Consider the following 22793-nt stretch of genomic DNA (forward strand, 5'->3'; position numbering starts at 1 on the left):
AACTGTTTATATAAAGCAGTATAGGGAAAAGTATAATCACTGTTAATGCTTCTTGAGACCTAAATGTGTGTCAAAAGCAGGCAGGTGGTGTTTTACGTGCTGTGTATACCCCTTTGCCTGTGCACTTGCTGGAGCTCTGGGTGTGAGAGCGCTTGGCCTTGACCTTGCGTCTGGGGACACCAGTTACTTCTTCGTCTTACAGGGGCAACGTGGCGTAGTGGGGCGGGCGCTGTTGGCACCGGTACGTTCTGCCTTTCCTTTGTGCCCAGTGAGGAGTTGTGGCAAGTTCCTTTCATTTCTTTGTGGTTTACTTTTCTTTACAAGTTACAAGATGGGAATACTATCATCCCCTTCTTAAAACTGTTCAGGTCAGCTTAATGCTGCTGTAAACATCAGTACTGCTTCCTTCCGTGCTATTACCGAATAGTATGGGAGCTGTGGGACATGCTGCACACATTATGGAGCTTGTTGTACTGCTTTTATGTGTGGGACATAAAATATTGCTCGTTTTCCCCCCAATATAGGCATTTCTCCAACGTAAAAGCAGAACATCTGCTACTGACAGATTCAGTATGTAACTTTGTCAGTTAAGAAGCATGAATTGAGACCAGTGTTTGAGTGGAACACTGTTACTGTATCGTCACCTAGAAATTACACTTTCCCTCTTAACCCCTGTAATTCTGTTTGCGCCCTTTTTTTGGGAGGAGAGCTTTCTAATGACTATTTGTCAGCAGCGTTACGCTACAAGAAATCTTTCAGGGATTTCAGTGTATAAACATTTCCTTTGTTACAGTTTTTTCTGCACTAGTATGGAGCCCTTCTCTCCAAGGAAGTGTTTTATTTGCAGAAAGAAATAAAGCAAAGGTTACCAATTGCAAGTTTTCTGTGGTTTTGGGTTTTTTTTGGGTAGCTCTTGATAGTATCTCTTAAAAGTCTAATTGAGGCACTGCCTCTTGAGGTAGAATTTATGGAAAACCTGAAGAACTTTTCATCTTCTGGGGATGGCTGTGGTGGGAATAGCTGAGCAGGAGCAGTGAGACTGTATATTTGAAGTAGATGAAATAGGTAGTTCAGAGCTTGGCTTTTACTAGGAAGAATTGTGCGAGTCTCCTCAATGCTTTATTTCTGATTTCACAAGTCCAACGGTCTGTATGTTGCTTGCAGTTATTCTGCTTGTGCGTAGTCTGTGTGTCCGGTGTGGCGTACCCAGCGTCATGGAGCACGCAGACTCTGCCCTTCTGTCCCTCTGCTAGACGTGGCTTCACTTACAGCCCTGCTTACCTGTTCCTGTCAAATCAGTTTCAGTCTTCATCTTCAGTTTCTTTTAAATTATGTTATTTTCTCGAATTCTGTCTTGCTCTGGACTGTATCGAAAGGAGCAAGGAGTCTGAGTTTACGTGTATGTAGGTACTGCTGTCTTTTCAAGGATAAAACAGAAATCTAGAGAAATGTGGAAAGGGAGTAGCCTAAAGGTAGTCAAAGCATTGCTGGAGGCTGCCTGTGATACCAGGGAGCCCAGTAGTACTGTTTTGTTTTAAATCTAGCTTGATGCCTTTTAATCTTCTTGTTTGAGATAGTGAAATTCCTTTTGGATATATAGGTGATTGCATTTTTTTTGGACAAAGTCAGGAACATCTGCTGGTGTCTTGTAAAGCCTCCTGTGTTGTTCTTTCTAGCAGTTCTTGACACCCTCTTGTTTGGCTAATGCTTTGCCATCTGTTAACTCGATGATATTGTAATGAGGAGGGAGTTTATTGGTGCATCTCCGACAGCGTTAAATCACTGCCTTTGTATCCCTTTCCCTCCTCCAGCTCTACATGCTTTGCTGATGTATTTCTATTTTAATTTTTGCCAAGGTTCTTATTCTTTTTATCCAGTCTCGCTGAAACTTTTACTCTGCTTTAGGCTTATTCTAGCACAGCCTGAGAAATGAGTCATTCACCGTGTGCAACTTCAGTTGCTGAAGACTGCGCTTGTCCAATTTGCTCCTTGTGCGTGTGTTTCCTCTCATGTAAGTGAGGAAAAACACGATGTAACTTGTGTGATTACTTGCTGGCAGTAAATGTGTGCATGCCGCAGTGCCATGTACAGGCACTATGTGCAGGCTAGTGTAGGCATTTACTTTGTTTAGTAGAGACTGTTTGCTCAAGATAAAGTGAATTTGCCTTAACATTGTGTTTTCTATCTGTTACTCCAAATGTGAGAGTTAGAGTGGAATGGAGGAAGCAATGCTGTTGTATCCCCGTAAAGCAGAAACTTTACTGCGAAGTTTGTTAGTTTTAGCTTTTCTGTCTCACCGCATCAAGAATCTTCCTCTTCTGAGGATACTGAGTAATACTACTCGTATTACTACTTGTAGGGCTTTTTAAGAGTGTGCTGTACCCTGGACACTGTTGTGTAGAAACCCTTTTGCTTTAGACTTTGTCATGAATCGTGTGTTTGATGTTTGCTTGTTCTGTTACTATTCCAACTATGTTAATTCTTACTTCTAATCACTGCTTGGAAGAGTGTCACTTTCTGGTAGCTGCCAGAAGCTGTGGATGTGAAAGGCAATAAGTAGTGGACAAGCCTTGTGGATCTGTGTTTTAATTGCAGGAGATAGTTTTTAGTATGGCATGTCTTGTCTTGTGTCAGTACTTGCTGTCTTCCTCCCGTGACATACTAAGAGATTCTCAAAATGGTTGTTGACTTTCATTTAGAGATTCCTACTGATTCCTTTTAAAAATATATTAAATGAATGCGGATGTTTTTTTGGCTAAAGCCAGATTCAGTGCTTAGAAATTGGAGACGATTCTCATTATTTGGCCCTAACATACACTCATCGACAGCACGTGTGGTCAGACAGCCCGCAATACTGCTTTGTGATCTGTGCCATGTGGTATTAACTTAGTATTTCCTTTTGCAGGAGAATGGTACCTCACTATAAAGCTTATGTTAGGATACGCCTATAGGGTTCTTGTTATAGGTAACAGTGCAGTAAGGCACCCTTCTTTCAGAATAGCTTCAAACACAAACAGATGTGAAGACTTAAAGAATTCTGTAAAAACTATTCAAATCTTAATATTAAAGGTTTGTTATAAATTGTATAGGTGTAAAGCAACAGAAATGAAGAACTGTTTTTTGTAATGTATAAGTGAACATAAACCCTATAATACCTCTAAGCATGCTGATGGTTCTCGTATGCCTGCCAATTCTGACAAGCTGATCACAAGAGAACTTAGCTAACAGGGAGCTCTGAACGATCCCGGGCGGATGACAGGACAAGCTTAAGGCAAAGAATTAGCACAACATGGAAGAGAGAGCAAAACTGGCAGTTAAAATTCAAACAGCTTCTGCTAGTAGATGGAAATGGTGTAACTGCCATTTCTGCATTGTTATTAAGGTAAATGTTCAATAAAGCATTTTAGTTCCGTATTTGAGAGGAACAAAAAATAGGTGAAGCATCACAAATTGACGGCGATGAACTAGTTTCTATTCCAGCAGTAAATGTAGAGAAAGTGAAGTAGCTCCTAAAGGTCATGTTTTTGTCCAGATATTTTAAAGGAGCTGACCCGGGGCTTCTCCAGGCCGCTGTAAGAATTTGAGTAGGGAAGAGCGAGAGGATGCTGTTAGCAAAGTCTAACAGCGGGACGTATAACAGTATCAGATGTCTGAAAGTCAAAGCATCTGGAAATCAAACTGCAAATGAAATACACATGCTTTTTCTCATCTCTCCTGGCTTTTATAATCTGTGGACGGCTTGCAGATGTATTAGGAAAAGTGAGGTATGTAAAAGTAGCGCTGATGCTAAGACAGCCCTATGGAGGGACCTTGCAATTCATGGGCTTTTCCTTAGGCTGAGTGTCCATGAGCGCACAGGAGCACAATGGGCTGATGCAGCGGACGGTGTGGCTGCTTGATGTTAACAGGGTGCAGAAAGCGAAAGCTTTTTCATGAGTCTCTGTTGTGGGGAGGGAGGGGTCCTACGCAACTTTGAGAGGAGATGGTGCGGTCAGCCTGCCACACTTCAGGAGGCTTGGGACCTCCTGCTGTTGACTTGCTCTGCTAAAGGTGCTCAGGTCATTTCTGAGGTGTATATGTACATATATGTACAGCGTGTGCCTGTAGTCATTTAGTAACACTATTTGAGCGTGTGCCTGTAGTCATTTAGTAACAAAATGTAGAATATGTAGAAAATGTTTTGAAATTAGTCTCAACTGGAATTGCTCAATTTTTTGTAATGAACGCACCATTAAGGGTATTTTTTTCCCAACAGGAATAGTTTTACATCCTAGGCTATGCAGTAAGATAAATAATCTTGAATTAGGAACTCCAGCTGAAATGCTGAGGAAAAGCTAAATTGGGCTACTTCAGGAAAAGCTGAATTTCAGTTTAGAGCTGATCCACTGTAAAAACTGAAAATCTGTCCTAGAAGCATTAAAAAATGCAAATACAAAGTGACCAGTAGGTAAAAATGGTTATATATATTGAAGATTGTCTGGAAGACTGTTTAGATGCAAATGAAAACATACACATATGAATGTATATCAGCAATTAGGCTGCAAATATATTAGCAGTTGGCTTAGATGCATTTCTTTCAGGAATAGCTATCAGCTGTTATAAATTCTGTTCACAGTTCTTCTTTGGCATTTGTGATTTAGATCCATCTCATTTGTACCTCTCTTCTGAATGCAGTTCTGAAAACTAGAACACTCTCTTATCGTGTTGGTATTATGAGGCTCTTGTTCCAGAGTCCTTTAGAGTACAAAGAAATGTTGCTTAATGGAATTCTTACAGTAATGTCAAATTTGTACAAATCTCCTAAGATTTGCTGTTATGAATTCTTGCGCAATGTAATGAAAAACAGCTTTAAAATGGCTTTAGACAATGAGACCACGTTTTTATTGGGTTTAAAGTGGAAATACAACACAGTTAATAAAGTATTGCAAAAAAAATGAGGTTTTAATTTTGTCCAGCTATATAAAAGCTTCAGAATATACTTTTTGGTGTATTTATAGATAGGTTGTCAGAGCTGTTTGTTACTGGTGGATAAACAGAGGATTCCTGTTTGAAGGATCGCATTGAAGTGGAGCCAGTTGTAATACTGTGTAGTCAAAGTTGGTGGCAGAATCTGCACTGGTGTGATCAGGCTGTGTTTTGGTGAAGGACCTTGGTTTTTGAACATGCCATCATGTACCACTGTGAAGTTAGTTAAATCAAATGGAAAAGTTTATTCTAAACTTGGAAGTTTTCACTGAGCTGATTGACTGGGATTCCTGGTTACTAGTTTTTAACACTACGCTCCCTTTCTCTTTTGCTGGTGGTTTTTGTGTTTGATCGATGTATAAGAAAAGTGAGGTATAGCTAACGTGGGGTATTACTGTACTGTCTGACTTAACATTTCACACTGTGTTTTTATAGTGAAAGTATTGTTGCTCCTCCTCTTCTTTTTCCCATTGCTACCTCAGTAGAATTGTTTATCATAAATTTGTTACTTGTTATGATTGAAAGCTGAATTTTCAGTATTTGGTGCTTTAAAAAAACCCCTTAGCTGTTAAAATGAGACAGTGCATCAGAATTTGAATCTTCTTTTATAAATGTAGCTTCATGTCTTTAGGCCATCTTCAGCATTTCCCAATTGTTATGAAAATCTCTTGAGAGCGAGAAACCAAGTAGGTGAACTAGATTGGGTAGAAAAACATGGAAGAGTTACGTAGGAAGCATCAGCAGAATGTAAACAGCTTTGATATTTAACTCAAAATAACTCAATCCTTTTCACTGGACTGGAAATCGTGATGAATTGTTAGTGGTGAACTGTGAACTAGAGACAATCTCTTGTTTAAGGGATCTTTTGGTGACAAAAAGTGAGGACTGTATTCTTGTAAATAAATAGAAGTGCTGGACTCTTACGTTTTCTTTCTAATGGCTATAAACTATGAGGTGCCAGAGTTTTGCCTGGCCACTGGCCATGCATACTTGGACATGGTGCAGTTCCAGGAGTTTGGAGTTCCTTGTTTCCGTTATAAGATAAAATGATGACTCCTGCTATTATGGAAGCTAACTATTGACATTTCTAATGAACACTGGCACTTGCTGGGCTGGAGTTATAAAACAATAGGGAAAGGATATTGAGCCTTTTTAGCACTGAAGTGCGTTATTCTCTGTATGTTTTTGCTAATTTATGTTGTCAGGGAATCTAAAAATTTTTGCACGCTTCCCCCCTGCCCTGCCTCCAAAGCCTGTAAGAATTAAATTAGGCCATTGCTTCTGTTCACGTCTGTTTACAAAAGCCTTCTTTTTTTTTTTGATACGTAAGGAGAGACATGATTCAGTAATATCTGGGATCATATCTTCCACTTGGGTAATCCTTCTAATTAATTTATGACTTGCTGTGGGGTTTTTTGCGTGTAGTCTCTGCAGTGATTAATCAGAATTTTGAAACTGGCAGCCCATAGCAGCATTACAAAAGGCAAAGCCAAACCTAAAAATTGTAACCAATTAGCTTATTCTACCTGCCTGAGAGTCATCTCTAGAGAAAAGTACTCCTCATCTCCGTGAAGTATCAGATGTACTTGAAATTATCATAACTGAATGTAGCCTCTGATTTTCGTGATGCCAGTGAGCATTCTGTGGAAGGTACCGTTCCCTGTGACAGTGATGGTCAGTGCTAGACTTCAGCCTGTTTTACATTTAAATTGGATAAAAATGACTACTGAGCCCTGTCTCTGCTAAGGAGCTCCACACTGGTACTTTTTTTACAGTAACCACAATGTTGGCGCATAATAACGTTTCATCGATTCCTGCTAAACTTGGGGAAAAGATGAAGAGGCTGGAGAGAACATGAAAGGTCTGAGTGAGGATAATCTTTGCTCCTCTTTCTCCCTGAGCTTTTGTTTTGCTTTCTATACTGCTTTTCGGTATCTGACAGCACAGAGTTTTTCTGCTTTAATGTAGACTTCCATGTGCGCTTTTTCCTTCCACCTGCATGGTTCTGCAGTAGGGTAGATCTCTGCAGAGATCCTCCCAGTGGGAGAGGTGGCTTCATCACTGAAGCATCGTGGCTCCTGTGAGATGGGCAGGCAATGGTAGTTTGTGGGAAGTGTATGTGAATTTATTTTACCATCTAGTCAGGGTGCTAAATGGCCGAAGAAAAGATGTGAGGCAGAGCCCTGAGTGCTTCCGAGAGGAGCTGAGAAGTCTGGCGCTCTACTTTGTACTACAAGTCTTGCCGACTTCTGAGCCAGGTAGCAAGAACAAGACCAGCAAAGAGGTACATGTCTGGGAAACGTGGCAGCTTGTCATTAGGTGTGACTGAGTCGAAAGTATCTGGAAGACGTCCTAGTTTAATAGCCAAGAGAGGGGACAGAGGATTGTGGGAAGCTGCTGTTTTCTTCTTCTCAAAGTAGAGAAAAAATTCTCAGCCTTGAAAGGATGATGAGCTACTTTTGTTCCTCAAAAGAGTGATAGTGTACATAAGAAAAGATGTTGGAGGGATTACAGCTGGAATGGAATCAGTAATGGATTAATGTTAACCATAGCCAAAGAATTAAATTAGCAGCAGTGTGCTGTAGCCGACACAACTATAGCATGCATAGGATGCAACTAACAACACACACAAAAAAGTTGAAAAACAGTTTGTGAGAAGACAGAAGTTTTCTTATTGGCCTGTTGGAAAGTGAGACCTACTCTTAAACTGCAATAAATGAAGTGATTAACATCCAGCACATTTGCGGGCATACTTTTAAGAAATATTTACTGTACAAGAAACAGTTCTTGGATTCAAACAATGCAGCTGATTGTAAATGGTGCTTTGGAGGTATTACTCCAAAGAGCATATATTACCATAAATTACTGTTGGCCATAAATTAGCTGGCTTTACAGTTGGGATTCTTCTGATACCAGATGAATTGGTTGAAACCATAAAAGGGAACAAAAATTGAAAGTGCTAAAGCTGTGGTGTTTCTGGAATATTAAGGTACTTGAATGTGTGAGGAATGAAGGAGGGGGAAAGGGGATGCCTGTAGGAGAAACAAAGTATGCAAAAGTTGGAGGTAAGGGAACTATAAAATACAGCGTATAGAAAGATATGAGGATATAATGATTTTCTTTTTTTTTAATTATATGTGAAATTAGCCAGGGAGAGAAGATAAATGATAATTACTTTGAAGTCTCCAACAGCGATGGGAAGAGTCCACAAAAGGAGAATTGCAAAAGGGAACATATAATGAGATATTTTTGTGTTACTTTTGGAGTAGTACTTTCACGGATAAATAAATTAAAAAAACCCCTGTGATTTACTGCTTGAGAACACTATAAACGTTTTCATGTTGTTGTTTATGTCTCAGCCCAATATTGTTTGGAGCATAAAGGAATGTAAAATAAAAACCAAGTGTGCAAGATTGAAAAAATGACATAAATCAGAGCTCTAGCCACCTGGTACTGCGGGCGGCTATGGCACATGCCCTTGTTACGGAGCACCTCCTAAAGGTGCTGAGCCATTTGTCCCGCCACTTCTGCTGTCTGTCGCTGCAAGGGTAAGAAATGTTCTTTGGTCTCCAGCCTAATTTATTCTTTCCCTGGTTGATCTTGTGCTCTCGTAGCCTAACCTTTAAACAGCTGAAGGTTCAGTCTTGTGCAGACTTCTTGCCCTCCTGCCGTCTCTCAGGAAGCAAAATGCACCGGATCCACCAAACTCTGTCTATTCCCAACACGTTTTTTTCTCCTGTTTTCTTTACTCTGTGGAAGGATGTAAACGGGATGGTTGGTTTTTTTTTCCTTTTTTTCTTTTGAGATTACATTTTCAGAATTACACTGATTATATTTATTTCACTTGGGGGGGGGAGGATAGAGACTGTAATCGGAGACGAAAGTCTCCTCAATAACTGGCTGCTGCCATGAAGTGAAGGAATGAGCAATGGTACAGCCAGTGGTATGGGAGCTCTGGAGTGCTGATCCACGCTGGCCTCTGCCCCAACTGCCTGCAAGTAGATCTTTCACAGCACTCCCGGATTCTTCTTGCGTTTAGAAAAAAGTCTCTGGGTGGGTATCAGGGGAGAAGACAGCAGAAGTGATTTAATTTTGGGTATGGACATGTTGGACATGGACATGTTGGACATCCTCTTGGGTTAGAGGAGTGGATCTCTGGTGTCCTGAGGAGTAGAGGCGGCAAAGCCCGTGTCTTCAAAGCCCTCAGTCCACTTCATGCTCACATCAGAGGGGTTACCAGGGTAGAAAATGAATGTTTTGTTCATTCTTTAAATAAATATAACACAGGGCAAACTGGTCTTTTGCTATTTCCACATCCTTTCAGTGTCTGGTGAGTTAGAAAGTTGTATGCAAGTGGCATGGCAAAAGCCTTTAATAAAACTGTCTTGCAAGGAGTGAATGGGGAAAAAACCCTGTAATTCAGGACGAGACTGTGAAATCTAAGTATCAAGTGTGGACTGGATTAAACTGCACTGATTTTCGTAGCATGGCAACTTTCTGTGCAATCTCCTATTTTGAGAAATGGAGTCGAGGATAAGATTATTAAAACATTTCTCATATCTGATTCTATTGTTGTGATAGTAGAGGACATTATTTCTTTGTCTGTGGTCTTATTAAATATAATAATAACGCTAAAGCCAAATGTTTCTTTTTTTTGTTTTCCGAAGGATTCATCCCCCTGAATTCTTCAAGAAAAAATACGCTGTGGATGAAGTCCACTATGTGACTGAGGTGAGTTGTCTGTGTCTCTGAATATTTTTCTTTGAATACAAAATCAGTATGTGGCAGTGATTTTGCTTGATTTTAGTCCTCTGCTTACTGGACGTCTCCTGACGTGGTGGGACCTTTTTTCCCCTCTAGTTACTGGAAAGTGTCCTTCATTCTTATAAAATACCCGTAATTTTTTTAAAGGCCGACATTTTGAGCAGAACACTAAGGTCTTAATCCAATGACAGTCTCATAAACATGTTCCGTGCATCACGAGACCTGTCTGTCTGTGTCTTTATCCAACAGAAACATGTTGCTAAATACGCTTTTTGCAATGCCGTGGAGATTTGAGGAGATGGCTGACAGGGAGGTTGCATGTCCTAGCTCTGACCTGGGAGCCTGCGTTTATTCTATGCCTCCAAAGAGCGGTGAGGAAAGGCTGCCTGCCTTACTCTTAGCTCGTGCTGAATCATTCTAATATTTGAATACGCAAATATATTCATATTTTTAATGCAAGTGTGACTTGCTTAGTTAGGTTTCTTATTTAATTTCTGAGCAGATGTTTGTATACTTACGCACCTGGCCAGTTATCTTTCTGTGGTAGGAAGGCTCAGCAGGGCGAGGGCAGTACTCCTGCCAAGCTCTGTGGGTGATTTTCATGGAGAGCAGCTTGAAAAGGAAGGCTCTGATACTTCTCTCCCTGCAGAGCACTAACTCTGACTCACCAGACCAAAAATTTTGCTCTCATCAGCTGTGAGGATGTTTCCTTTCATTTTCATAATGAGTTCAGCTATGAAGTGAAGTTTGATCCTGTATTGCAGTAGCTGGGGGTGGAGGAAGCTGTGGAGAGGTTGCTTTTTGACGTGTGTGAGTTGGAGTCGTGTAGAGTGCAGGGGATCCAGTGCTCATCTGTTGGGTGGGGACAATTGCAAGTGGAAAATACCTGTTTTATTTTTTTAAATCACATTTATTTTATGTCACCTTAGTTGTTTTGGTTCACTTTCCATCAACAAATGCCTTTATTGCAGTTCTATTCTCTGCTTCCTTACTGCTTAAAAAACTCATTGATGGGAGAAAGAGCTCTTTATGGTGGACCAGTAAATTGCCCCAACATAAAGGCTGTTTTCCACCTGGACTACATGGATTGAAGGTAGAAGCTGTTGAAGCTTGCAACACAACTGTTCGGCTTTCAAAGGTTCTGTCTATAACTTTTGCCTGGTTTGCCAAGGCATTGGCTTTCCATCGTCAGGACACTAGAGGCCTTATTTACAGGATAGTTTTATGTCAACAAATGACCAACTTGTGCGAGTGTGTAATCCTGATATTTCATGGGGAGAAAAAAAAAAAGTGAAATTAGTATTTTTATACCTTGCTGCCATATGCTTTCTTTTGTTAATATTATTAGCATGCTATTAAACTGGTTTAAAGTGGGTAGAACTGTGCTCTATGGAATTGCGTCATCTGTTCATTGCCTCAAGGAATGTGTGATTCAGTGCCCACATTTCTGCAGCTGCTCTGAAAGCTCAGTTCTCTACAAGCCCAATAATTTTGTTCTCAGTTTGTAAATATTTGAAAGATACTGAAGGAGCCTAATAGAAGTATTAGTCAGTAAAAGATGACCCAGTGAGAATAACAGAAAATATCCATTACTAAGTATTTAGCTCATTGTAACATAATAATATTAATGCATATGTGTAATACGTGCAGTAGTGCATTGGGCGTACAGAGTACCCTGTTATTCCTTATTTCTGTGTGACATTACAGCTTTTTGACTCATATTTCCTCTATCTTCCAAACGATGACAGTAGTCTTAAGTTATAATTGGTATTTATGTCTTTAAAGGGTACCACCAACTTAAGCACTGCATTTCTGTCTAAATATTTTGTGATCTACTGACTCTTATTGCAAGTGTGAGGTAATACTACAATATCTGAAAGGTATCAGAGGAACATTTTTTCTCTTTGCAGTTTGTTTACTTTGTGTACAGCAAATGTTGATGAAATTGGTATCAATGTGATTATAAGGAAGAAAAAAAAAATAATAGCGATCTAAAACTTCTTTTTAGATATCCGGTGTTTTGGCTTCGAAGAAACCTGCTGTGCTTCTTACGTTGGTGAGTCATATTCTGAAGAATAGCTACCCATTTTCTTCAATAAGGAGATCAGTTCATTCAGTATTTCTTTGCAGTGTCATTCCCTATCTTTTCGTCTGTGTCTTTGCCAAATTTGAAGCTACCTGTGTATAGTCATCTACTCTTCTGGCTCCTCCACAATCTCAAGATTTGTAACCTCTGGCCTTCCAGTCTGTATTCTCTCTGCCAAAAGCTTTATCTATTTCTGGTAAAACACAACAAGCCTATCTAACGTCAACCATACTATCCTCCAGCCTGTGGACAATGACTCCAAACTCCATCTTTCTCTTCTGCTGCTCTGTCATGAGCATGTTTGTGCCTTTCTGTGAGAATCCTGCAAGGATTTAGGGAGTACTTTTTCTGCATTGAGTGGGTTGGTAAGAACAACTTCTGGGAGGAGGGAGTGATACCACACGCCTGCCGAGTATTCTGAGTGGTGCTTGCTTATTTCTCTGGAAGAAGGATGAATGAAGGGATGTAAAGCCTGAAAGTTTCTTCTTCCCATCACCTCTACCCCAGCTTCTTTTCTTGGCAGATGTTTTGTAAACCTCTCACTATTAAGAGTATCTGATTTCTTGTCTCCAGTCTATGTAAAAAATGGTTTGCTGACTCCGAGCTTTCCCTTACAGCAAATGCAGTGGCAGCTCCTGGATTTTTTGTTTTCCCATGATAGTTGCGAGATAGAAGTCTTACAAAAAATCCCTCCTTAAGCAGTTACATAGCATGAGATCCGATTTCTTTATCTGTTAAGAACCATGGAGGGTGGTGAGCCCCTGGGGCAGGTTGCCCCGAGAAGCTGTGGCTGCCCCATCCCTGGAGGTGTTCAAGGCCAGGTTGGACGGGGCTTGGAGCAACCTGGGCTGGGGGGAGGTGGCCCTGCCCAGGGCAGGGGGGTGGAACGAAATGGTCTTTAAGGTCCCTTCCAACCCAAACCATTCTATGATTCTAAGAAGAGAGGCCCTAAATAGTTCAGTCTTTCTTCCACTTATATTTGTATACACACACATATAAAAGATGATCCTATAGCTTTTTTCATGTTCTTTAAGAAAAATGAGTGGCAAAGGGAATATTTGACCATCTTGTGCTTCTTACTGTTCATTTCTGCACATCAAGTTGTTGATTAGTTGTTGCTCTGTAAGCCTCCTGTGGTAATCGGGAATTTTCACCTAATTCCTGGCTGAGAGGATGGAGCTGTGATGCTTTCACATTCCTCCCACTGCCATGAAGAACTACAGAGAGAAGGATGGTCCTCTCCTGCTGTGGTCTCATTCCAGATACAGAACTGGAACGCTGCTCCACAGGGTTTCCCAGGCACATGTCAGAAGTTTTCATCTGTTGTGTAGCAGCCAAAATACTCTTGCTTATGCTACTTGCTTGAATGGAAAGCTGCAGGGGAGCGGCATGCAAATTTAAATAGTAAGCATTGCCAAGGCAGTGCGTAATAATTTATTTTTAAATTAAATTACTTTAGAAGAAACCTTGCCCGTTTGTTCCCTTGCCCTTTATTATTATATAGGTCTCTTAGCTCCCTCTCAAGACATAAGGGAATTAGAAATCAAAGCTTGCCATTTTCCTAAGCAGCACATCCTAACCTGAGTTCTATGCTGGTCTCTTATGAAACAAATAATTTCTTATATCGGTCTGTATTTGAGCAAACAGTCTGGGTTTTTTTAATTTATAGTGATTCAAGTAAACTTAGTGTAAGTTTTCCTAAAGACTTACTGCAATCAGGTTCTCCCTGTAATTTAAATTTTAAATACTTGTGTTTGCCTTAGAATCACAGTCCTTTTAATCTTTTCCCTCCCAGCGCGGCGTTAATACCGATAGCGGAAACGTCTCCAAAGAAGCTTCATTTGAGGGAATCAGCCAGTAAGTGACAAAACTTTTTATATGTTAATTGTTCATTTTATATTTCACATTAAATGATGCTTTTTTTCTAATGACAGGATGTTGAATGGCAGATCAAATGTATTGGTATTTCTTTGGAAATAAAATGTTTTACATGTTTCTAATGACTTGAAATACAGTGGTGGGTTTTTTGGCAATCTGTTTTGCATCTATGGTCATCCAATGTTTTTCTTTCTCTGTGTTTGCTTTAAGTATCTAAAACCAAACAGACCCATCCCCTTACCTCCATTTCCACTTTTGGGATTGGAATATTTGGTTTTCAGATTTCAGAAACATGAATCTTTGAGTAGCTTCTTTCTCTTAGTGACTTCCTTGTACAGTATTAAGGTAGGTATTATACGGTATTGTACGCGCAATCTTCTGAAAAGACGTTGCATTAGGGGTGTAAAATAAAAGATCACCTTTCTGCTAGATGTGATCTTTTAGTGACCCTGATGTTGTTGTCTTTTTGTGAAATTTGGCTGCTAGTGGGGTGAAAATGTCCTCCTGCGTGCACTATTTTGAAAAGGCAGTAGGTAAAAATACAGCACAGCCTGCTCTGGGGTGTGAGGATGATGGCCTCAATTTTGAATGAAATACAACTGTCTACTCTGTTATGATATCCGAAAATGAGATCATTTTCGATTTTAGCTCAAGTGTATGGCAAAAAGGAAAGCAAGCCTCCCATTAAAAAGCCTGTTAAAATAAACACTCATGCTGAGATGTTGAGTAGAAGGCCTTTTTTATGACCCTTGACTCCCAGTCACCCCACTGTATTTTTCTCCATCCACCTCTGTCGGCAGCATATTAATTATGCACTGATGATCACAACGCACAGAATTTGCTGCAAGTGTGGGCACTCATTTGTGTAGTCCGAGAGCATGCTTTCTGCCGGGGTTATCTCTTCTCTGTGTCATGTGAACTGAAATCTGGAATCTGATTCCATAATTGCTTTGTTCTCTGCTCTACAACCTAAATGGTACCTTAATGATTCTGTCAGGGATATTGGGGACCACGGTGGCAGACATTTAGAAATCTTTTGCTGCCCAGTCAGTTAACTATAAACTCTTCCAGAATATAAGCAAGCCATTTTTAAAGAATATTTGGTGTCCTGTCTGCTGTTACAGCAGTATGGTGTTCCGTTGCTTTGAGCAAGTCGATACTCAGATGTCTTGCACTCGCCGGGTACAGGTGGACTCCAAAGTCTGCGTGGAGTGATACCTCCAGTTTTATCTGAGACACCTCCACATGAAATATAAACAGTTATTAACTCCAGCAATAATTTGTTATGGGAATGATGTACAAAGGCCTGTCTGAAGTACCAAAAAGCCCTTTTTTCCCCTGAATTTCACTAAACGCTAGAGTTTAATTAGAAACGCATTCTGTTACTAGTCAACATGAAGGTAGGAAGCCACTCCATTTAGCACTTGATTTGAGATTTTAATAGCATGTCTCCTGCAACACTTAGAGGGATTAATGGTATTTTATTGCTGGCTTCTTGGTTTGCGGTAAACGTGCTGTCAGTGTGCTCCGGGAGGAGTGCTGCTCCATTCTTTAGGGGCGATTTCCAGCTGTTCAGCAGATACTTCTCTTTTGAGACCCGGGATAAGCTCATCCCTCTCCACCCCTAGGCACCAGGTTGTTCATTTTGCTGCCTTTGACAGATCGGGTGGGTGTCTTCCCCTCCCGTGCTCGCCGTATGGAAGAGCAGGCATAGATTTTATTGTTGGATTGCTGAAGATCCACTCCCCGCTCCTGACAGATGCCGTGCCCTCAAACCACTTGTCACTCCAGCCGTCCCTTGATCTCCCCAGCTCCTGCCCCTGTCTTCTGCAGGGCTGTCAGGTCTGTGGCGAGAGCCTGCTGGCTCTGCGAGCCGGTGGTAAGCGTGCGGAGAGTGAATGCTGCTAATTGAGGCTGCGGAGGAGGGGGGGGCTTCCTTTTAAACTGCTCTCCTCGGATTTTTGTAACTGTGTATAAATCAGCCCATTTTATATTTATTTTTGACACAGACCCAAACCAATTTCAGCTTTCCTGCTTCTCCACCTCTCCTGTATCAAATGTTTCTCTGTAGAAACGTGTGTATTTCAGATGTATTGATTTCTTCCGAGAGGACTAAAACCATGGAGTTTGTACCAAGCAATGTGTTCCTTCAGACCGCCCTCCCTCCCGTCTGCCCGTGCCCCGGCGGCGCTCTCCATCCTCCGCTCAGCCCGGCTCTGCCCTGCCTGTGATGCTGTATTTCATTCCGGGGTTCTTGTGGGATTCCATTTTCTGGCTACCTTGCCAAGATGTATTTGCTCTCGGGCCCTTTTGCGTTCCTCCTGCTCCCATTTATCTTTTTTCTTGTAGACTGACTGTGCCCCGGTGTGGGTTTGGGTTGGTTTGGTTTGGTTTTTTTTGGTGATGGATAATAATAGAAATAATGTATCATTTCCTGACAAAGCTGAATCTTGCTCTCTTTGCAGGCTGTTCATCTGCTCCTGCCAGAAGCTACCTTTTTCTTGCCGTAAAGATGTTGCTTCCCTGCCTTACTTTTTTGAACCTTTTGAACTTCTTCTGGAACATAATTACCTAAACTATTTGATTAATTTTTCCACTATAATGAATAGTCATTTGAGACAAAATGACTGCTGTGGTCATGGGTTATTTCTGTGCTCACCCTGAAGATCCCCCCTAAGTTTTTTTTTGTCCTGCTAGCAGTGATCAAACTTGATTTTATGCTGACAATAGAGCCCATAAAGGTGGATCATATAGTTTCCATCAGTTTATGTGTAGCTCTCTCATATAGTGAAGTATGTTGTGCTAAAAAAAGCTTGTATGTTGGTGCGATCTGTAAAAACAGAGAATGGCTGCCCTTGGGAGGCCTCCCCACTCAGTGGTGGGTACCGCAGTGGTTCGGTGGAGGGAGCACTCTGGGACAGGGACTGGGGAGACCTGGACCCTTCACTGGTGCTGTTCCTGGTAGCTCCCCTCAAGGCAGCCGTGTTTACAGCTGTTGCGCAGGCGACAGAGGTGACGTGCTCTCCCTCGCGTCAGAGCCTGAAGCGTAGGAGGCGGATTTCTGAAGGAGTTCTACTGCATTGTTTTCTAGAAAGATGTGTTTCTGTTTGCAAAATAAAGGATAGTTCTGGTGGGTTTTTTTCTAATTCATGGACCTGTTTTTCAGACTGGAAAATGTGCAGGGATTTTTAATACCTAATCAGGGAGTGGTTACGTAGCACTTGTAAAGATGCTTTGAGATGATGTGATTCACCATACAGAAAATGGATTTTGAACCTGTATGGATAAACAGCAATGTGCCACATACTTTAAAACACTATTGAATAAATATTTGCTGGCTGTGTTGGGGGCTCATTTCATCCTCAGAATTGATTGATGTAAGCGACAGACAGTTTAAGCAATAGTACCTCATCTTTAAAGTTTGTCAGTGAATTCCTTTGCCTCAGAACTGCACTTTTTGGGCATGACATTGAAATGGCCTCTTCCCTCGTGTGTAGCACAGTCAGTCATTAGGGGAAAGACTTTCCTTGTTGAAGAAGAGTAGAAAATTCTGCCATTGTGTATGAATATGTTTTAGATTTTTATCACCATATACACACAAAGTGTATTTGTTAACTGACAAAAAAGGGTCTCGTTATACAGTGTTATTATATAGGAGGTGTAGATTCCCAACTTTTTTTTAAACTAATGGAATTGTCTTGCATGTTAAAGGACAAGTGAGTATGAAATCAATTTGGTCATGCCTTTCAGTGTAGTATTTCTTAGTTCGGTGTTGATTAAATGGGAGCATTAACATGTTACAGATTGCAGCTGTAGCAAAAGCTCAATTTGTTTTCTTCCTCGAGACCACATATCTCATCATCTAAGTATTGTCAATTTGCAAATTGCAGGAAAACATAGAATTGGATTGCTCTACGTGATCCTCTTAACGTTAGGGCAGTCCATGTTTTTTTACGAGTAAGTTATTTATTGTCTAGCAGGATAAAACCTTTGCTGGATGGACGAGGTAGGGTTATGTTAGGTAGGACATATTTTGTGCACCAATAAGGTGAATTATTTGTTTTGAACACTGTATTCTCCTGTTAGTGATGGCAAGCTCTTCCCCTTGAGCTTGTTATTCAACCAGTAACTTTTAGGATGTGGTTTGTTCAGCTGCTGTGTTGGTAACTAAAGTGAAGCATAATTTGAGTCATCAGCTTTAGAAGTCCAGCAGTCGTAACCAGGTGGCCGTGTGGCCACTCGCACAGGACCCGCAGCCGTCACGAGCTAAGGAGAGTTGAGACAGTTCAATCCTTAATCACTGGCTTCCTTGAAAAAGCTACGTACAATAGATCAGATTCTCTTCCAAATCTGAATTGATGCTGTGTCCTGGAGGTCTAAGATCTTGTTTTGCACCTGACGTTACGTCAGAAAGCCTGTCTTTCAGGTGAGAGAGAAAACTGCCATTCGCTGATGACCTCCTGCCTCTTCTCCAGCCCCCCAGCACCCCCTTGTTTTAATCCTACTGCCTTTCTGTGTGCTTAATTAGCTTCCCCAATTGACAGCAACTAGAGTTTTAAGGAGCTGCCACGCAGTAGGTGGTCCCAGCCAGTAAATAAAACTTGCATTTCTGGCAGCACAGAGACAGTTCAAGCAGAGCCTTTAGGGCCAGGATAGGTGAAAACCAGGGGCTGGAACAGAGATGACATCTCTCAGCTGAAATTTCTTTTCGAAAAGAACTGTTTATAAACCTATGCTGCTGTACAATTCCCACCCCCCTGTTGTTTTTGGTTTTTTTTAATAGATGGATGCTCCGATGAGATGCAGTCTTCTGTTGTGAGGCTCATAGTTCCACTGTTTGGCTCATTTGATTTGCTTTTGGGCTCATTCCTTGGTGCTTGAAGTGCGTGTGTCAGGTTCTTGACAGCAGAGATGTGAATTTTCAGAGTCTTAAGTCAGCTGCCTTCTGTACCTGCCCTTCCTTGCCCTTTGTTTGCTTTTGTTACTTCATGATAACCATAGTTCAAACTTGTCTTATTTGCATGGAGCTGGTGTGGGAGCGTGCCGCAGTGCTGCGGTGGCTCCTTCCACGCGCCTTCATTGATCTGTTTTCTGTCTGACATACTGAGGACAGTTATTGAAAGTCCTCGTAGCTGTTGTTACAGCTGCAGCTTAATTCTTCTGTGTCTTGGTTTTCTCTGGTGGTGTCAGCTGGCATGCTTTCCAGCCAAACAGGGAGCTCAGGCTTTTGGGTTTTTTTTAAATTTTTATTGTTTGATTTTGCTATATTGTTTGTATATTTTTCCTCTCTATAAATTTGTGTTTAACTGGCTCTTTCATTCCAGAATTATGTCTGCGTTGGCCAGCATAGGTAATAGTTGTTGGGACGATGATGATTAAATTGAAAAAGTGCCTTTTTTCTCTGATTTTACAAGACTTTCCTGTTTCCAGGTATCAACTTTATTCTATAATTATGCGGCGTTCTATGACTTGTGGCTTTTTGTATTGTTGCTTTGCCAGTGGTTTCTAATTAATACCCATAATACCAAGTACCACGCAGTTTGTCCTTGTTGAATGTTGTGATAAGTTGTTGTTTTCTATCTTGGAGTAGGAACACAAAGCTATTAACCTTCACCTTGTTAGGATTTTATGAGTTTATGAGCTTATGTTCTTGAAAAAAGAGAAGCACAGGGTTTTTTCCTGCTATCTGAGGATGCAGGAAGACCCTGGTACAATCAGAAGTGACTTCCAAATAATGTTTTTAATTGGATTTGTGCTTTAGTTCATCCCTTCTGAGGTATAAAGAATGGTTAATAACCTGGAATAGATTTAATTTTTTCCTTTAAAAATGTGCGAAAATTAATTGTTGCCTTACAGCATCCTTCTGAAGATCTGTGGGGAGCCTTGGAGCATTTTAATTCTCTTACATGCCCTAACTGAAGAGTCAACAGTCCTGAGTCAGACGAAAATATCTTTGATGCAAAACACTCCATAGGCATTTAAACTGTAAGCAAAAAACACTTGAACAATGCTTGAAAATCCATTTATGTTCCACTTAATTACTCAGCTTCTTACTCCATTGGCCACTGTAATGTTATTGTTTAGAGAGCCTCAAAATAGTTCCAAGAATACATGAATTGCTAATGTAGAAAATAAACAGAAAAATATGAAGTGTCTGAGGCCAAGGTGAGCTGGAAGCTTTTGCTTTGCCTCTTCTCTAGATGGGAAAAGACAAGGAGAGCTTGTTTTCCTTTCACAGTCCTCTGAGCAAGCTTGTTTATCACATGCCGTGTTCCGTGCACACAAAATCTGTGCACACAAAAATCGGCAGGTGTAAAACAAAGGATGAAATTAGCAATTCACTGTCTTTAATTTCATTGAAGGGTATTTGAGAAGCAAAGTTAAAGTCAGAACAATTTGGGTTGGAAGGGATCTCTGGAGGTTGATCTGGTCCAACCCACACTCATAGCAGTGAACTGATAACATTTTCTCTTTGTCAAAAGAAGTTTTTAACATATGTCTTGAACGTCCTGGCACTCTGATTTCTGCATATTGTTAAAATTATGCATCTGATTTAGTCTCATGTGTTTCAAAACGACATACTTGCACAGTGAAGATGAGCGTGTGCATTCTTCTCCCTGGGATCTATACTGATCTACACAGAATTCCAACGCAGTATTTGCCTTTGCAGGTTTTTGCATCCTCAGAGAAAACACTTTTTTTTTTTTTTCTTAAAGTAAACATGCAGTCACTGCTGGTGTGTGTTTGGCTGTTTTTTAACATTTTTGGTTTTGATTTTTTTTTTTTGTAGATTTAATGTGAACAACAAAATCCTTCATCCTGAAATTGCAGAATGGTGAGTAGCATAAAGTCTTTCTCTTTGAGTACTGTTGAATGTCTTTATATTCTGTACCTTTGCTTCGGAGAGATTCCCTCAGCAGAAGCCTCCTAGTTTACTATATAAGTTTTAATTTTAAGCTGATTTCATGTTGTGGGATGGAAGTGACATACAAAAGTAAAAGCAGGACTAGGTAACAGCATTGGAAAGTCGAGAATTTATGTAACATTTCTTAAGCCTTGTGTCTGGATATACATTTTTATAGAATGTGTTTGGAGTTAAGTCACATTTGTATAAATGTGAATTTGTATGAATAGGAAAGCTGAGGATAATTCATATTCTAGCAACGAAAATCAAAGGTAGATGAAAACTGTCTGAACAAGTAATATTTAATAAGGTGTTATTGCTTCTCTAAGATTTATTTTAACAGCATTAATTTTATTGAATTATTATTCATGCAACTATACTTTGTGATTCTAGGGGAATTCTGCTGTAGCCTATCTAGAACAAACAAAATTAGAGAGTGTGACTAAGAGCATTAGCAGCTTGCAAAGCTACTGCGTTCTACCAGTTTCCCGCTTTGGTCAGCGTTGTGACTTTGGCCTCAGGATTGCTCCGTGACTGGGGCTTCCTAGTTTTCCATTTGGGAAATTAACTGAAGAAACAACATAGTTGATTTTTGTTAATGAATTAGGTTTTTATCTAAGCTTTTTGAGTGTATTAATCTAGAAATGAGGAAGGAAATCCTTAGTTAAGACAGATAAGCTCAGAATCTTAAAATGCAAACAGGAAAGTGTACGCTCTGGCTACCACTGATGTAGTTGATCCTGTTATATACTACTACATATTATTCTTTTTCATGTTTATTATTAGCACATATGCTGAGAGCAATCTTCTACTGTCTTCGTCTCCATCTAGTTCCCAGCTTGGAAGCTGGGGAGATGTTTTTTGAGCATCATGTGATTTCAGAACGTGTAGAATTTTAATAGGTCACGTTTCTGTTGTTATAGCCATTTTTCATTGCTTGGCATGACATAAAAAATTGTAAAAGGAAAGCGAGAAGTGGGGAAACTTTGCTTAGACATTTTTGCCAAGTCCCTGGGTCACAGGTGGACCTGGAGATGTACAGGAGTGGGACTCAGGGCTTGCAAATCCTGCTGATGAGCGCAAGGGGGAATGCGAGTGCTTGGTAACATAGAAGACGGCTCGGGGTACCAATTTTTAAATCTTGCCTATTCTGTCCTTCTGGACTATGGACCCTTCCTTTTCCAAAACAAAGCAGTTACCTTGTAGAATTGATTTCTGACTTTGAGTTGGGCAGCCCTCGAGGTGCAGAGGAGGAGCTACGTCTTTAACCTGACAGTGCTGTTTTTGTGCCTCACTCGTTTGCCTGCCTTTGCGTACTCCTGTTAGCAGAGAAGGACAAGGGGCAAGAAGAGGGACCTGCAGAGGTGCCTGGTCTCACTTCCAAGCTTTGATCTGCACATACAGCAGCACTACAGGGACAGAGATGACAATGTTAGGTGCAGAGGGCTTTGGATTAGGGCTGCAAGCGTGTTCCCGAGTTAGCTTTCATTCTGGTTCCATCCGCCTTACCAAGGTGTCGCCTGATAAGCTTTTCTCCTCTGTGATTTGGGTTAATGGGGGGTTAAATCTCCTTTGGGAAGATCAGGGATGGACAGACATGAGGGCTGTGCCCTCAGGTGGTACTGAGATGGAGCACTGGGGCCCCAGAAAGGCAGCACTTGGAGCTGGTCCTTTGGGTGTAGAGAGAATCTCTGCGCGAGCTGGGGGCGCCCGCCCGGAATTCTCCTGCTGTCTCCCTGCCGTCTCACCGGGAGATGCTTGGTGTGCACCTTCCCTCCACCGGGCTTTCAAAGAAACGGAATTTGAAGTGAAGGCAAAGTTCAGCTTTGCATTCATTTTATGTCAGAAGTATGTTTAAGACTGTTTATGTTAGGATTTAAGCATCCGCTGAAATCAATACATGAATGACAGGCTACATGTATTAAAACTTCCTGAAGTAATTTCCTTGGAAAGTCAAGTTATTGCCCAAGAAACTTTCTTTGGAAAGCAGCAACGTTTTTAGAATTAAGAATATTTTTTCTTTTAGGAAGATGAATTTTTTTGGGCTTATATTCTAGGGAAGGAAGTTGCTGAATTTGAATCATATGCTTGCGTGGATGCACATCACTTCAAATTCAGCAAGCTCTGAACTATTCTGTTTTACATGATACTTGTCAGAAAGACTCCGATCTATACCACCCTGTCAAAGCTGCCAGC

At 40.9% G+C, this 22793-nt stretch overlaps 1 protein-coding gene across 1 annotated transcript in view; it reads left to right on the forward strand.

The window, feature by feature from the left end:
- Positions 1 to 22793, forward strand: part of PEPD (peptidase D) — a 227896-nt gene that overhangs the window by 99255 nt on the left and 105848 nt on the right. Inside the window, exons 5-8 of the mRNA XM_009881407.1 lie at positions 9633 to 9696; positions 11738 to 11785; positions 13611 to 13672; positions 20484 to 20528. Of these exons, the coding sequence (XP_009879709.1) occupies positions 9633 to 9696; positions 11738 to 11785; positions 13611 to 13672; positions 20484 to 20528 (219 nt within the window). The remainder of the gene's footprint in view (positions 1 to 9632; positions 9697 to 11737; positions 11786 to 13610; positions 13673 to 20483; positions 20529 to 22793) is intronic.

Source organism: Charadrius vociferus, unplaced genomic scaffold, assembly GCF_000708025.1.
Source record: "Charadrius vociferus isolate BGI_N301 unplaced genomic scaffold, ASM70802v2 scaffold553, whole genome shotgun sequence".
Lineage (NCBI taxonomy): Eukaryota > Metazoa > Chordata > Aves > Charadriiformes > Charadriidae > Charadrius > Charadrius vociferus.